Source organism: Geospiza fortis, unplaced genomic scaffold (genome assembly GCF_000277835.1).
Source record: "Geospiza fortis unplaced genomic scaffold, GeoFor_1.0 scaffold157, whole genome shotgun sequence".
Lineage (NCBI taxonomy): Eukaryota > Metazoa > Chordata > Aves > Passeriformes > Thraupidae > Geospiza > Geospiza fortis.
Window position 1 is genome coordinate 7,597,985 of NW_005054314.1, and position 14,929 is coordinate 7,612,913.

The 14,929-nt window shown below is 38.4% G+C and overlaps 1 protein-coding gene across 1 annotated transcript in view; it reads right to left on the reverse strand.

Moving 5' to 3' along the window:
• Nucleotides 1-629: 629 nt before the first annotated feature.
• Nucleotides 630-14,929, reverse strand: part of TEX11 (testis expressed 11) — a 23,206-nt gene continuing 8,906 nt past the window's right edge. Inside the window, exons 9-24 of the mRNA XM_031056019.1 lie at nt 14,179-14,257; nt 13,346-13,497; nt 12,545-12,630; nt 11,502-11,639; nt 9,088-9,173; nt 8,905-8,958; nt 8,415-8,455; nt 7,749-7,835; nt 6,597-6,667; nt 5,933-6,049; nt 5,027-5,099; nt 4,510-4,659; nt 3,405-3,513; nt 2,397-2,517; nt 1,872-2,036; nt 630-833 (exon numbers count right to left, since the gene is read on the reverse strand). Of these exons, the coding sequence (XP_030911879.1) occupies nt 762-833; nt 1,872-2,036; nt 2,397-2,517; nt 3,405-3,513; nt 4,510-4,659; nt 5,027-5,099; nt 5,933-6,049; nt 6,597-6,667; nt 7,749-7,835; nt 8,415-8,455; nt 8,905-8,958; nt 9,088-9,173; nt 11,502-11,639; nt 12,545-12,630; nt 13,346-13,497; nt 14,179-14,257 (1,601 nt within the window). The 3' untranslated portion in view covers nt 630-761. The remainder of the gene's footprint in view (nt 834-1,871; nt 2,037-2,396; nt 2,518-3,404; nt 3,514-4,509; nt 4,660-5,026; nt 5,100-5,932; nt 6,050-6,596; nt 6,668-7,748; nt 7,836-8,414; nt 8,456-8,904; nt 8,959-9,087; nt 9,174-11,501; nt 11,640-12,544; nt 12,631-13,345; nt 13,498-14,178; nt 14,258-14,929) is intronic.

The window sequence follows — 14,929 nt, forward strand, 5'->3', positions numbered from 1 at the left end:
TGCCACTCCCAGGGTCCCAGTGTCACCACCCCAGACTGTCCCTGCTGGGACTGAAGCCCCTTTGCAGTGGCAGCTCCAGTGACCCAGTGTGTCCTTGTTTGGCTCCCTGCACACCCCACACTCACACACACAGGATTCCCCACTGGCTCCACCCCAGCTTTCCACAGCCACGTCCCAGATGTGCTCAGACTTGCTGAGCACCTGCCTGGCCCAGGGTTCAGCTCTCAGTCCCTGCACTGCCAGGGACAGCTGCAGCTTCTGCCCTGAGCTCAGCACTGCTGGTTCCTCTATTCCAAGGGACTGTGAAACCAGCAAACAGCTCTGAACTCTTGTCCCCACTGAAATGGACTGGAAACTAAACAATCTGATAAATATTTATGCAGCAAGGCAGCTATGACAACCAGAGGAGATGGAATACTTTTTAAAGACTTTTATCATGCTCATTGCCATTTGCTACTAAAACCAGATATTTAAACCAACCTGTTACACAACAGCAGAGGCATCTCATGTAAAACTTAAATATTTATTTCTAACTGTTAAATAGCTCCAGAGAATGAAAATTATTCCCTAGAGGAAAACAATTACATTTATTGAATAAACACTTCCTAAAAAGTACATAACTTCTTTGCCAACAAGAGGGAGATCCTGGTTTCTTTCCCACTGCTCCCATGGCCCTGTGCCTTCACAGAGCTAACAGCCTCTCATTCAGCAGAACACTTCCAAGAGAGACTGCTTTCCTTTTTTTGTAGTTGTGGCTGACATTATTCTTCATTTGGAATAAATCCTTTCGCTCTGTCCAGCTTGTCCAGCACCTCACTATAAAGGCCAACCATCTGGAGAATATGAGCACCACAGTTGTCAACAAGGATGGATAAAAATGTATCATTTAACTAAATGCATCATTCAACACAGAACAGAACTAAGGGAATAGGTGGGAGACTACCACCAGCTTCTAAACCTAAGATTTCAAATTGATGTAAAGATTTTTGGCACAGGTTTAAATACAATGGTTTAGGAAAAAAAAGATCAGTGCAACCTAACAAAAGTGGTTTTGTTTACAGTCATAAAGCACAGTTTATGTGTGAGTCTTACACCAGCACATAAACCTATTCACCAAATCACAGATGTTGGGAGCTGATGCTGAGGATGGGGAAGATTCTTATTGTCAGCTCTTATTGCTTTAACTGATGCATTTAAAATGGTGTAAGAGTTACAGCCAAGCCCTTGATTGCTCAGCTGGTACACAAGAGAATGAATGGTGACACCAGCCAGGCTGCACTGGGTTGCAATCTAGACAGGAGCAGCAGCCAAAAGCTGTAGGAAGAAGCTTACTTGTGACAGAGCAAGAAAAGTGTCATTGCAAAGTGTCACCTACACTTTGTAGGTGCTAGGCTGGAAATTTCTCCCTCATAGGAAGTGGCTAAGCTACACCTGAGGAGATGAGCTTTAGTGATTTTCTTCACACCATCTTAAACCCTATTTATAGGACATGAGATTATACTAGAAACCAAGCCTGAAAGTTTAGAACAGCTGATTTAACTAAACTGGTACAGCACCTCGACTTTAGTTAAAGCAGGCAAAGGTATAAGGTTCTCCCATGGCCACAAACAGTCAGAATTTATTTCCAGTCACCCATTTCCATCATCCTCCCAGCAAAAGAATGCTACATTATTCTCTCTATTGTCTATCAAAATTTTCTAGCCTCACTTTGAAAAAATCTTTAAGCACCAGGCTCCCCCAAAATATTTAGATATCATGATTCTCCTGAAACTCTAAAGATCATCAGTAGTGGTTTCTTCACCCAGATCCACATCTCAAATTCAGGCCAGCCAGCCAATCCCACACCCTCAAATCCCCCTGTGCACACTCACATGGCCTTCATAGGTCTTCTTCAGAGAGCCTAAGTGATTGAGGAAACGCATTCCCAATCCACACCACTGCTCAGCTTCCTTGTATTTACCAACAGTATACTGAAATATTCCTGTATTCCAGGCTCTTGTCATCAACCAAAGGATCTCCATCTCTGGGTAAGCATCCTGAGGTAGCAAACAAGCAGCAGCACCTCATCAGAAAATAGAATCTTCACTTCAAAACTGACAAGTCAAGAGTGTGCTAGAGTTTAATTTTAGAGTAAGAAAACAGTTGGGTTCTTTCATCCTAAGCAAAGAGAGAAAAAGCCCTTACAAAATCCAAGGAAATTTGTAATGCAGTCCTAAATATCCAAAAGACCTTTCTTTTGAGGCAATTTCAGTGTATCTTTTACTGAAGAAGTCTCAGCAGCTCCACATATAACACTATGTAATGTTCATTTTACTAATTATTCTCAGTCGAATGAGAATTTTTTTCAAACATGCTCAGGAATATCTCCCAATCTCTTGGTTTCCTGTTCAACTTACTGTGCTGCTGACTACACTCAGAGCATCTTCAAAGTAGTCCCACACCTCCTGCAGCACACAGGTATCCAAGTCTGTCAATCCAGTTGGCAAAGAGATGTTAATCAAACTGTGTAAGCATTTGCTGAGGATTGAAAGAGACCAAAGAGGAAATATTAAATACCATGTGCACAAACAGTTTTTAGTATGAGGAGCACACTGAGTTATGTCTCTATGATTGTCAGACACGTCTACCTTGGTGCTTAACACACTCATATCCTTGTAGCAGAAACATGCATTTTTGTACTATCAGATCTTATTCATACAAACTATGAAAAAATAGAGTCAAGAGCAATTAGTACTTAATTATTTTCATTGCTGGTCTCTACAGTAACACAGAAGGAAAATCACAGTATATCCTAGGGTGCTACACATGACAGCAAGAACAAAGTACTTTTTCTAACATCCCCAACAAGAGCTACGTAGGCAGCATCCTCAGAAAATCAGTAACAAATACTGAAAACAGCTCTGGCTTTCTCAATGTGAAGTGAGAAAGACAATATCAACAGTTCCTTTGCCAAGTGCTTACTTCAAGGAACTTGGAAAGGATAAGTAACACATAAATATGCTAAATAAATCACATATGTACTATGTGGCATCACTACCTTACAACTCATAGCTTTCTTCTCAACCCTTAATCTCTCTTCTCTGTCTTTGAAAACAGAGTAACATTTGAAATGAACATCTTCCCCACAAGAAACAACCAGAGACCTCTTCTGGATCCAATTTTCATTTTCCTTCCTCAATAGATTAATTTATTGGAAACAGGAAGGTGTCAGAAAATATGCCAAGTAAACAAACTGCAGCTAAAACATCTGTTAGGCAGTCATCATTCAGAGTTACATTGGTTGGTCAGCAAGAAGTGGAACCTTGCATATAAAGTAAAATCCACTTCTTTTCAAATTGCAGGCTATATTCCCAGTCAGCATTTCCAGTCACAGGCTCATGGCAAAGCTATGTGATAACACTAACCTAAATTTCACAGCATCAATGACAGCCTGCTTTCTGTGAAGGTTTAGTGCACTCTTGAGAGCTTTCTTACACAGTACAGGATACCGAGCTGGAGGTTCCATTGCTAATGCTTCAAAGGAAAAGAAAATAGAGAAGAATAAAAGATAAATTACTGAAGTCAACTTCAACCTCTTAGGTCACTAAAATAAACTGCAGCATGTTGCCAGATCCCTTGTGAAAAATATCTGCTTAATGGGCTGGTCACCAGCTGGTGCTTCTCTCTCTCTTTCTTACTCAGCACCTCATCAATGAGGACAACAAGGCAGAAGCACAGAAAGTTTCAGAATTCTCTGCTCTTTACCTCCAGTGCAGTAATACAAAACAATTCTGGTGAGGGACACTGTCTAAAGAGTTTTGTTTGTCTCCTTGAACACAAAAATTCAGATGGAAACCTTATGCAGGAGCAGGATTTGAGAATGGCATCTCCAGGCACTGGAGTGTTCTCCCTCAGGGCAAGGAGAACAGAAGGTGTTTATGCAATCCTACGCAATCCTACAGGACACCCTCCAAAGACTTGCCATGGTAGTTCTAAATGCTCCTCATCTTTCTTGGATCCTGCTCTAGATTCTCAAGCACATTTTTGTGACTAGGACTTTGCAATGAAAATATGGCACAGCGTAGAGAAGTGCTATTTACAAATTAAAAACTATAAAAACTTTAGAGTTGAAACTTAACATTATCTTAGTGGCTTAAATATACTTAAAGTATCTATCCAAAGTCCACAGCCCAAAACTTCTGCACTGGGGCATGAATCAGTGAGGGTCATTCTCTGGCCTTTGCCAGATGGAGCATGTAAAAGTTTATCTGAAAAACCCCTTCCAGGCTCACAAGCTATATGAGTGTCTCGGGGTCTAGAAATTGAAAGATATCACAACTTTCTGGTTCATCATCCATGTCATCTGTCATTTCAAAACACAGCTCTCCTAACCTTGCTGAGATCCTAAGCATCTTTGCTTCAGGACAAAATAGATATGGTTAGACCCATTTTCTGTAGGTTGTACAATACAAGATAACCCCGGTCGCCTCAAAAGAACGGGAAAGAGAAATTAACATTCTTTGTCCTTACATGCAATGATTTCAAGTGTCTTGATCTCTATTTGCGGTTGCTCCCAAACTGACTCCATAAGATTGTGAAGTGTTGGATCATTCAGTTTGGATCTTGCTTCAAATTCATAAAGCAGCAACAACGTGTCTGTTGGGTCTTTAGCAAAATCTCCTACAAAAGAGACAGGATTGCCTATATGTAATGATGAATTTTCTCTAAGCCACAGAGTAATTTTTGCTACAGGTAATTTTTGCTTCTAACAGGCAGGAAAACCATCAAGGCACTCAGACTTAACAGTAGAGCAAGTGGAATTTGCCATTCAAGGAACCTAAAGGAATTTTTGTACCATAATCCTACCAAAAAAAGTGAACCATGCATCTGGCTAGGCTAACAGTCACTTAACACCTCAGCTGTTATCATACTGTCATCTATCTACTCCAATAACCTCCATCTGACACAGCAACTCCACATGCTCTGTATTTTTCATTAACATTTTGACTAAGAGTTACATGTGCTGAACACACACTTTGTGGCTTACCTGTTAATTTCAGCACCTTCCATATCTCCTTGCATGTCTGAAGATGTTGAAGGGCCTGACTAAAAAGCTCCGCCTATTTTACAAAATTAAATAAGTTTTTATTGTCATAGTTTTAAAATCAAAAGGCAAAATAAATAATTATATCAGAACCAGCTATAAAATAAATTAAGAATCAGCCTAGTTAGTAAATTGCCTATACCAGTTACTGGGGTTTTGAGGGTTTTTTTCCTCTTTTTCAAAGACCTCCATATCTCTGACAAAGCCACTTCACATTGGCCCAGAAAGAACCATCCATCCTCCTGTGGGATATAACTGTTTTATCTCTCAAGAATAAAACAGTGCTATTGAGACTGACAAGCCACTAAATGCCACAACAGAATTGCTGTGCATTGCCCTCCACAGAATTTTCTACAATCATTCTGTACCAGACTTCTGTACTTCCTTCACAACCTCTGTGTTTTCCTTAATCTTCTTATCACAGTAAGCACAATGCCCTCTTCCTCCCACCCACAAAAAGATGTACACATTAAAAAATAAAAAAAAAAAAGGGAGTTTTATCACAACCACAGTGGTAACTACTTTCAGCAACAGAAGTAATTGTCTTTCTGACTAACCCACATTTAGCAGCAGGCTCCCCACAGTATATATCTTGTAGATAGAAATTCCTCTTAGAAGTTACTGCCATGACCCTTTATTTATACAAACCAACTCAAAGACACTGAACTAATTTACAGAAATTCAACACTTACAGTTGTCTGTAAAGGTGCACCAATTCTAACTATGAAATATTCCCCTGCTTACATTCTCAATATCCTGTTCTGAGTGAAAAAAACAGGACTTCAAAATCAGAAAGAAAAAAATTGCTACTCTGGCGCATTCAGAAATAGTTAAGAGGCTTTGCCCTACCTGTTCTGAAGGTGTTACTTGTTGTCTCCCCATTTCCAGATCAACTGCAGCTGCCATTAGCAGGCATGTCTTCTGAGCAATTAGAACAGCTTTGTCAGAGGGACAAAACTGGGACAACTGACACCAAAAATAGGAAAATGTAATGAGAATTTTACCCATATAAAGCAATTTGCTTGTGAACAGATGATTGCTGACCCTCCTCTATGACACTTGCAGGAATCAGTCATGAGTAGTAAATATTCATATTGTAACTTTACTGGTATAATTATACAAAAGGATTATTTAAATATAAAGTGCAAAGCAGAGTTGGAGTCCCCTCTCTACAAGCACATATGAAACTGACAGTGTTGGTAGAAGTCCTGCATAAAGATTAGGACTCAAGTATTTAACATGTTTGTATTAATGATACAGTCTACAAACATCAGAATCCATTTATTTTAGAAACTTCTCATTGAAATCTTATTACATTCTTAAGAAACAGAATGTCAAGTATGATAATAATGCACACATTTTATATCACAAGTCAATCTCCTGGTGACAAAAATGCTCCATCTTCAGAGCATACAAGCATGTCACCATGGAGACACCCAAACCATGGATGTGACTTCTACAAGACAGATGAAAATATTCCTCAATTAGAAACACTATCAGCAAGAGTAAATACCTTGAAAGACAGTACAAAAAAATCCCTCATCTTTTCAGGGCTGTCTTTGAACTGTACAGCTAAGTTCCAAGCTAACAAAGACACAAAAATAGAGACTAGAATAAGAATCTGCATAGCTACATGTGTGCCCATCTAATCTCTAGCAATAAGCAGTTCAGGTCCTACAATTCTATTTCTGAACCAATATGTCATCAACAGCTCATTTAACAACAGCAAGAAATACTGTTACTAGTGATTTGTTAAAATAGCTAATTCATGCTTCCACATTTTGCCTTCATAATTTCACCAAAACCAAGAACCCATTTTAGCACACACCCTGCCAACAAAAGCATGAACTGGGAAAAGCATTTTCTTATATTAGTTAACAAAGCCAGCATATGAGGGCAAGTGTTGTACAGTATTCCCAAGACAAATAAAAAAGCAAAAGGAGAAAAACCCACAATGTTTTGAACCATTCCTCATTTTACCCCAGCAAGGTCAAGTACGTGGCAATTAAGCACACAATTCTGAGTAATAAATGGATGAGCATCTAAAGGCAATCAAATTATTCATGTATGAGAGCTTGACCCAATTAAATGTTTAGATTCTACAGCAACTTTCACATTAATTTATTCTATAGGAGAGGTTTTTGTAGTCTCTGAACTGTTTATCCTGTAAGTGAGAATGCTGCCTTTGAAAGGTCCTGATTCCATTCATGCTCATGTCACTGTATCTGACCTCTGCTGCTTCTCCCCCTCCCTTGCTGCTCTTTACTGGAGCACAGTTACACTGGGAGGATGTGTGCAAAAGCAGCTGTCTTCTGACACTGATTGCAACTGTTTGCTCTCCTCTATGTTCTAACAGAAGCAAGAACCTGAAAAAATGGTTCAACTTGTGACCCTATGCTTATATTTTTATTTATAGACAGCAAATGCACTAATCCTTTACCAAAACAGTGTAACAAAGACTACAAATGAGGATCCAGAGACAGCTCTATGCATAAAGCTTAGGGCAGCCCCATGGCAGCTGCATTTCCCACTAGAAACCACTTTATCTGTGATAATATTTGCTGTTTGGATTTCAGTCTCTAGTGCAAGGCAAATTCCAAGGCTGCAGATTTAAAGGACCAGTAAAGAGAGGGGATTCAGTTTAGATTTTGAGAGAGCAACCTACCAACTTTTCTAAACCAGTGAGCTTCAAGGATCCTCATGTCCCCTGTAAATTTCTCTTCTGTGAAAGACTCAGCAAGCTTCTTATGAGCTGCAGAAAACACAATTCAATACAAAAGTACCACTTTTGGAGCAGAATAAAAATATTTCCAAGTCTCATCCTTGCACTACACAACAGAGGTTTCCAAAACACCTGTGTAATTCCTGATGAAGACTTATTCTCACAACTTAAATCTAATATTCTATGAAAAGCAGCAGAAGGTGCCTCAAACAGCATTTTAGAGAAGATGACAAGTACTGCTCTTCTAAGTTCACTGACACTGAAGTCTAATGCAGAGGAGTTTTACTTAATTTCACAAGAAGGGGGTTTAAATTTAATTACAAGTTTGAGGCCTTTCTTCTAGGAACCTTTTATTGATTTAATTCTGCTCTTAAATCTCTTCTACTTGCAGCAGTACTGCAAGCTTTTGATAGCAAAACCTGTGGCACTGAGATCCAACTTCACAATACTATTGAATCTCCAGCTCTAGTTTTCATTGATTTCACTGGGAAGTTCAGAGCCTGGACTGAAATAAGGAGTCTAAATATTTCATTGGTATGAATCTAATCATATCATAAAATGTTCACATATGGAAGAACTCCAGAAAATGCAAATAAAACAAAAACATACCCAAGTTCAAGTAAGTCAGTATGGAGTTGATATCTTCATCTCTAGAATGGAGAAGAAATTCAGTTTTAGAAAATTGATTAATTTTTTTCAACAGAAAAAAATCAGAACATATTATTTACGTTGGAATATATTTTCTCAGTTATAGATAGATCCACTATTCTCACTCCAAATTTTGGAAAGATATCCCACTAGTGTCAAAGTTACAGAGATTGCTTAGCTCACAACCTCCATTAAAAATGCCTGACATATTAATATGCATTAATAAAAGAAGAAGGCAAAGAGCAAATATTTAAAGAAAAGTTTAGACAAGTTGAAAATATGTTCCTATGTGATGTCATTAGGTCAAGCTAGAAAGTCATCTGAGTTGACTTTTACTAGCATAAAAAATAATCTCTTGATTACTCTGCAAGAAAAAATGCCAAGAAAGAAAACATTACACAATTTGAACAACATGTCCACCATAAGAAAACGGCTTTTCAAGGAGACCCACCTTTTCTCTGCATTTTCTGCCATGATTTTTGATAACATCAGACGGACCAAACATCTAAATATGAGAAAAACAAGCAATGAAGAAACAAGAGTTTTTTTCAAAGGTGTACTTTGCCCTGATTTTCCTGAAAGAATCCCACTTTTCTTCCTTATGCCTCTCCTTGTATGTATATTGAATTCTTACTTCAAGGATGTAAATAACTGTCGGCAGTCTTGTAAATGTTCAGACAAATACTCCAAAGCTTTGATAGCCACAATTTGTTGGTCATTCTGAAAAGAATTAAAACATGTTTTGTATATACTGCACTACCTCAGTTACCACAAAAGATACCCAAACCAAAACAACAACAAAAAACCCAAACAAAAACAAACCCCAAAGCAACCACATTTTCCAAGTCTGTGCAGCCCAGTAGCAGGAAAATGAACAAAGGACTGTGCACAGAATTGCCTGAGAGTGCAGAGAAAGCTCTAAGGAGAGATCATATGATTCCCTGCACAAAGAGCCTGTGGCAAGAGCAGGACTAGTACAGGTTGGTGAGGATTTCATGCCTCACAGGGCTGGGAACAAAGCCCTGATAGCCTGAAATGCAATCAGCCAGTTCAGACAGTGCTCAGGCCACCAACCAAGAGGCAAACAGGAGGGACAAAGGACTTTCATCGTGGATTTACGTGTATTTTTACGCAGCTTCCCCCTCTCACATCAAAGATCAAATCCCAGAGGCAGAAAAAGATGAAACATTTTGCTAAGGAGAATTTTACAGAAATACACAATGTGGTATCCAGATGCCAACATTTGTAACTCAGAATTATTTATTTTTATGTAAAAATTTTAAAAGATACCATTTCCTTCTACATGAAAATAATTTCTACTTTGCATTACACAACACTTTTGAGTGAGATCTTTGTTGTGGAAGCATGAAATCCTAAGAAATCCATGAAATACAGAGAAATATTAAATCTAGGCCAGGTTAAAGAGGTTACAGCTGTCCTACTTATATCAATAAAGCAAAGACAACATTATCTGCTCTACCTCTAAAGCAATTTGGGCAGCTAAACTCAAGAGGTTGCTGCCTGTATTTTTATCCACTCTCAGCTTGTCTTCATGTTCTGATGGCTTTTCTGCTAGTTTCCCCATTTCAATAACAGCTTCCATAGCTGAAAGAGACAGAAGGAAAACCCAACATTTTTATAGAAGCAATTGGAAGGTGCAAAGTTCTGTTTTAATGATTTATGAAAGGCTATATTTTTTTTTTTTTAATGAAAAGCCAAGACACGAAAACCTGAGCATAGCAGCACTTCTCCTCAAATACACATTTCCTCCTAGGGAGGTGCCAAAAAGCTTTCAAGTTACTAATCTAAGGAAACAAAGATGCCATACAATTGATACTCATCTCACATCCTTAATTTTATTCTGCTAAGTAACTGTTTGTTACCAAAGACAGAAGACTTTCTCTAATACATTGTCTGGGCATCATTCCAAGCTCCCACAGCTTGGCTTGTGCTAAGGGTGCCACTGCTCTTATGTTCACACTGTGCTATGTTTCCCACTCTATATTATGTGAGCAAATTATCCTGTCAATAAAATTTGTATAGAGAATAATTAAATGGCAGAGAACTCATTGGAAAATAAGCTCTGCACATTACTCTGTATTCTAAGTAACTATAGACTGTATTTCTCCATTTTCATTACTTGAGCTAAGATCCTCATTAAAATATGAAACAGCAGAACTCATTATAAAGGAGAAAGAGGCTGCAGAGATACAACATTCTGTAAGTCATCTCAATAATTCATGTATTTCTTGGTAACTTCAGGCTCCATCTGTCCAGAGAAGTTTAGAGCAGCAATAATGGTTCCCTTAAGTTTCATATTGTATATGCATACTAAAAAGTATAGAATGATTCTCACCCTGGGATGTTACTAGAGCTTCTGTCCATGGGAGGATTATCCTCCCTAGACAGAGGGTCCATCCAAACAAAACCAAATATAGCAATGGACTCTGCCTCTTACATATTGTGTGCTAAAAAAAACTAAATCCCACTTTTACAACTTAAATGTACAGCCTGACATTTTCAATGACTTTAGGGACCCTTCTTCTAGCTACCCTCTGTTGTGTCTTTCTCAAGATGAACAGTCCAAAGCTATTTATATATTTTTTAATATATTTGGCATGTCTCCTTGTAGTAGATCCTTTAACTTTTAGGTTGTACCTTTATCAGTATCGTTCTCCAACACTGCAATCTTATAGACACTGAATTTAGTAAAGATGCTGCTTGGATCACACCTTTCTGCTTGTTTAACTGCCTCTTTAGCCTATTCACAGAAAAGATTAAGGGAAATCAGTACAACATCACCTTGAAATTAGTATATAATTTGCAATAGAAAATAAATAAAAATATACACAAAACATTACTGGTTACATTGCTGATATTTATAGAATAACTCAAGATGTTTGACAGGGCCACATCTGCCCTTAAAACAAAAGTGATGAGACCAGAAGACAGCACCAAAGGCTTACCAGAAATGAAAAAGCCAATTCCTCAAGAATAAAAGCAACGCAAATAAAGACATAAGTAAGTATACATATGTATTAACTATACTTTGTCAACTTGTTTCAGGTGAAGATAGCAAGAAGCCATGTTCCTCTGCAGCTTAGCCAAGTTCTGATCTATCTGCCCAGGTGTATAGAAGCTGACAGAATAATTGTACCAGTGAAGGGCTTCAGAATATCTTTTCTCCTGGAAAATATAAAAATCAAATAAAACCCAAACAAACATGGCCATATTTGGGTGATTAAACAGCCTATGTTTTCCCAATTTTTTTAAAAAAAGGTCACAGCAATGAAAGATTTAGATAGTCAAGTGTATTCTAGTGCAACCTCTAGGTTGTTCCAGGTGCAGAATCCAGCACTTTCCCTTGTTAGATTTCATACAGCTGGTGAGTGCCCAGCCCTCTAATTTGTCTAGACACTGTGAGAGACAGAATGCAAAGCTTTACTGAAATCTAAAGAGATGACATCAACTGGCTTCAGCTGATAACAATGTGGATGACCTTGTCCTAAAAGGAAAACAAGTCTGACAAGCAGGACTTCCCCCCTCATGGACTAGTGCTGGCTGTGACCAATGACTGCAATGTCCTTCAGGTGTTTTTCAATAACTCCCAGAATAATCTCCATAATTTTACCAGGCATTGAAGCGAGACTGACAGGCCTGTAGTTTCCAGGGTTGTCCTTCTTGCCCTTCTTGAAAATTGGGATAACTTTTGCCAGCTTGCAGCCAACTGGGAGCTCTCCAGATTCTCAAGACCATTCAAAAATCATTGAGAAGCCTCACAGTAACACCAGCCAGTTCTTTGACTACTCTTGGACAAAACCCTTCAGGCCCCAGAGCCACATAGGAGCCAGCTGGAGCAGGAATTCTTGCATTAACTGTTCCCATGCACAAACCTTAAGATGAAGCTACCTGAAACTTGATTTTGTAATTGAAAACAGCACCCAGATGGATGAAAATAAAACTAGTGCCAGCTGGAACAAGGCTCTTAGTAACAGTTTGCACTCTAACCAAAAATAGACATATCAAAGAGGTCAGAAAAAGAATTTCATTTTCACTGATATAAATAAGAACACTACTATTTGGTCCCAAACCTCATAATGTTTGGCAGCTCTGTCCCACAAGATGATGTGCAGCTGATTCAAAGCTTCAGGCAACAGCTGTTTGCCAGTATAATGACCTGAAAAGATACTGCAAATCATCACTTTACAAGAATTTTACAAGAACAAGCACACTGAGAGGCATCTAAGTACTATTCTACAGCCTGCAACAAAAAACAGGGACACAGCAACAGTTTCAGCTAGGAGCCAGTGTTTCATATCCTGTTTATTTAAAAAAAAAAACCAAACCAACGAATCAACCAAGCAAAACCCAAAATACCCAGTGGGTAAGAGAAAAATATTTTCATGCTTGAACAATGTAAATGTAGCTCTTGGTCCTAGCTAGATGCAACATGAAATAGGATTTGTTTTACAGCAGATCTGTAGTCAAAAAGTACTACAGTGCTACAGGTGCAGCAGACCTGAAAAATAAACTGTTATCCAGCTGCTCTAACAACCTGACTTACACTGACAAACAAAAATAAATTGGGCTGGATGGACAAAGTATTAACATTACACAGAACTCCTGGGTAATGTTTCTAATCCCACATGTATCAGTCACACACAGTCTACACTCAGAAGGAGGAATTGCTCCAGTAAATGAACTTAACCCTAAACTTGATCGTACTGTTGTTCAATATGGAAGTTGAGAGCTGCCAAGTAAAAGAAACATAATGGAAAACAGACACAGAGAAAGAAAAACCAAGGATAAGCAAAAAAGTGAAAATTAGAATGCAAGACTTTAGCCAACTACATCCAGCTTTCAGTAAACAGCAGTAAAAGATGGATACAGACCTATAATAACTTCTTCAATCTTTTGCTTAGCGAGCAGCTCCCTCTTATTCTGCAGCAGGAACTCGATGTGGAGCAGGGTAATTTTTCCAAGGTCAGGTGAAGATTCAAATCGTTCAGGAACAGATTTCAGAAAATCAAAACCAACTGATTCCCTATTCACAGAGATGCATTTTTAAGAGGCTGCACCAGAAGAGCTGTTAATTTTCCATTCTAGAGATTAACATATTCACACCATACAGCATGTTTGTCATTCAATCACACCGACAGAATGAATCAAGGTATGAATTTGTTACAGTTCATCTATTCAGTGGCAGCTTCCTCTTACCACAGGCTTCTTCCACTGTATTCATAAGAGTTTATTCTTCACATTTGCATCAAGATACAAGCATATACATACATAATCATGATGGAGCACTTAACAGGGAAAAAATTCGTGCCTCAATTTATTTTGCAGTAACTTGTTATCCTTCTACTGTTTTTTCCCAAGAATGGTTCTAGGGCTCCAAAGTCATTCTGATGGTTGGTTAGAAAAAAAAATGTCAGTCTGATGATTCCAGACATTTAATAAAACTACATAATGAATCTTAATCATTCCAAAGTAAGTCTACAGCACTGCAAATTGCCACTACACTTATTTCATACTCTGTTCTGTTGCTACCATAATCATTATCTCCTTGCTATAGAAGACAGGCTCCCTCTCAAAACCTTCCACCTTACCCCATGAGCTTTTATTTGAAATAAAGCTTCATTGTATAATAGATGTTCTTTGCTTATAAAGAAAAACCCAAAACCTCCAAACATTGTGTTTACCCCACTTAGAGATGCTTTCATACCTTCCATGCTCCAGCAGCAGTTTGGCAGTATTCAAACAGAAGTCTAAAGACATCTCAAGGTGTGTGAATTCTGCAAGAGCTAGACAGAACACAAAGCACTTGAGATTATGTAATTAACTTAGACACTTAATTGCTCAATTTACCACTTATCTCTTACACCTTCTTTGAAAGACAGAAACAAAACTGAAAAAAAAACCAGCAACCCTATAACAAATGTACAACAAATGGAAGAATAATACCTATTGTGTTTTGACTTTCACTGTACAGTTAATGCAGTACTACAGAAAGGTGACAGGCTGATAGCCCTGGAATTCCAGCCCTCTGTCTCTTTAAACAGGAACAGCATAAATTTTAGTAGAACTTTTTCTTTTTTTTTTTGCCTCAAGCTGCCTTTTATCCAAATGTCTCATCCTTATCCAGCAGGAACAACCTAACACTGAGGTTAGTGCTCAGGCTGGGTGTGGTATCATATGGCACTGGGAACTACTTCAGCATGATGCCCTGAGCATCAGCTGTTGGACTGACTGGGGCTGATAAGCAGGTATCAGTTTTACACCACTCAGATAAAGTTTTAAAACTGTTACTCTGTGCTGAATGGTCAAGAACAAAACAGATACATTTGTAGCTTGGATGAGATCAGAAAAGGAATACACAAAGACATGACTGGAACAGTTGTTAAAAGAAGCATTTGAGGGCAGCTGATGCAAGTGTGCAACACAGGATTTTAGTGAAATGCCTAAAATTCAGCAGG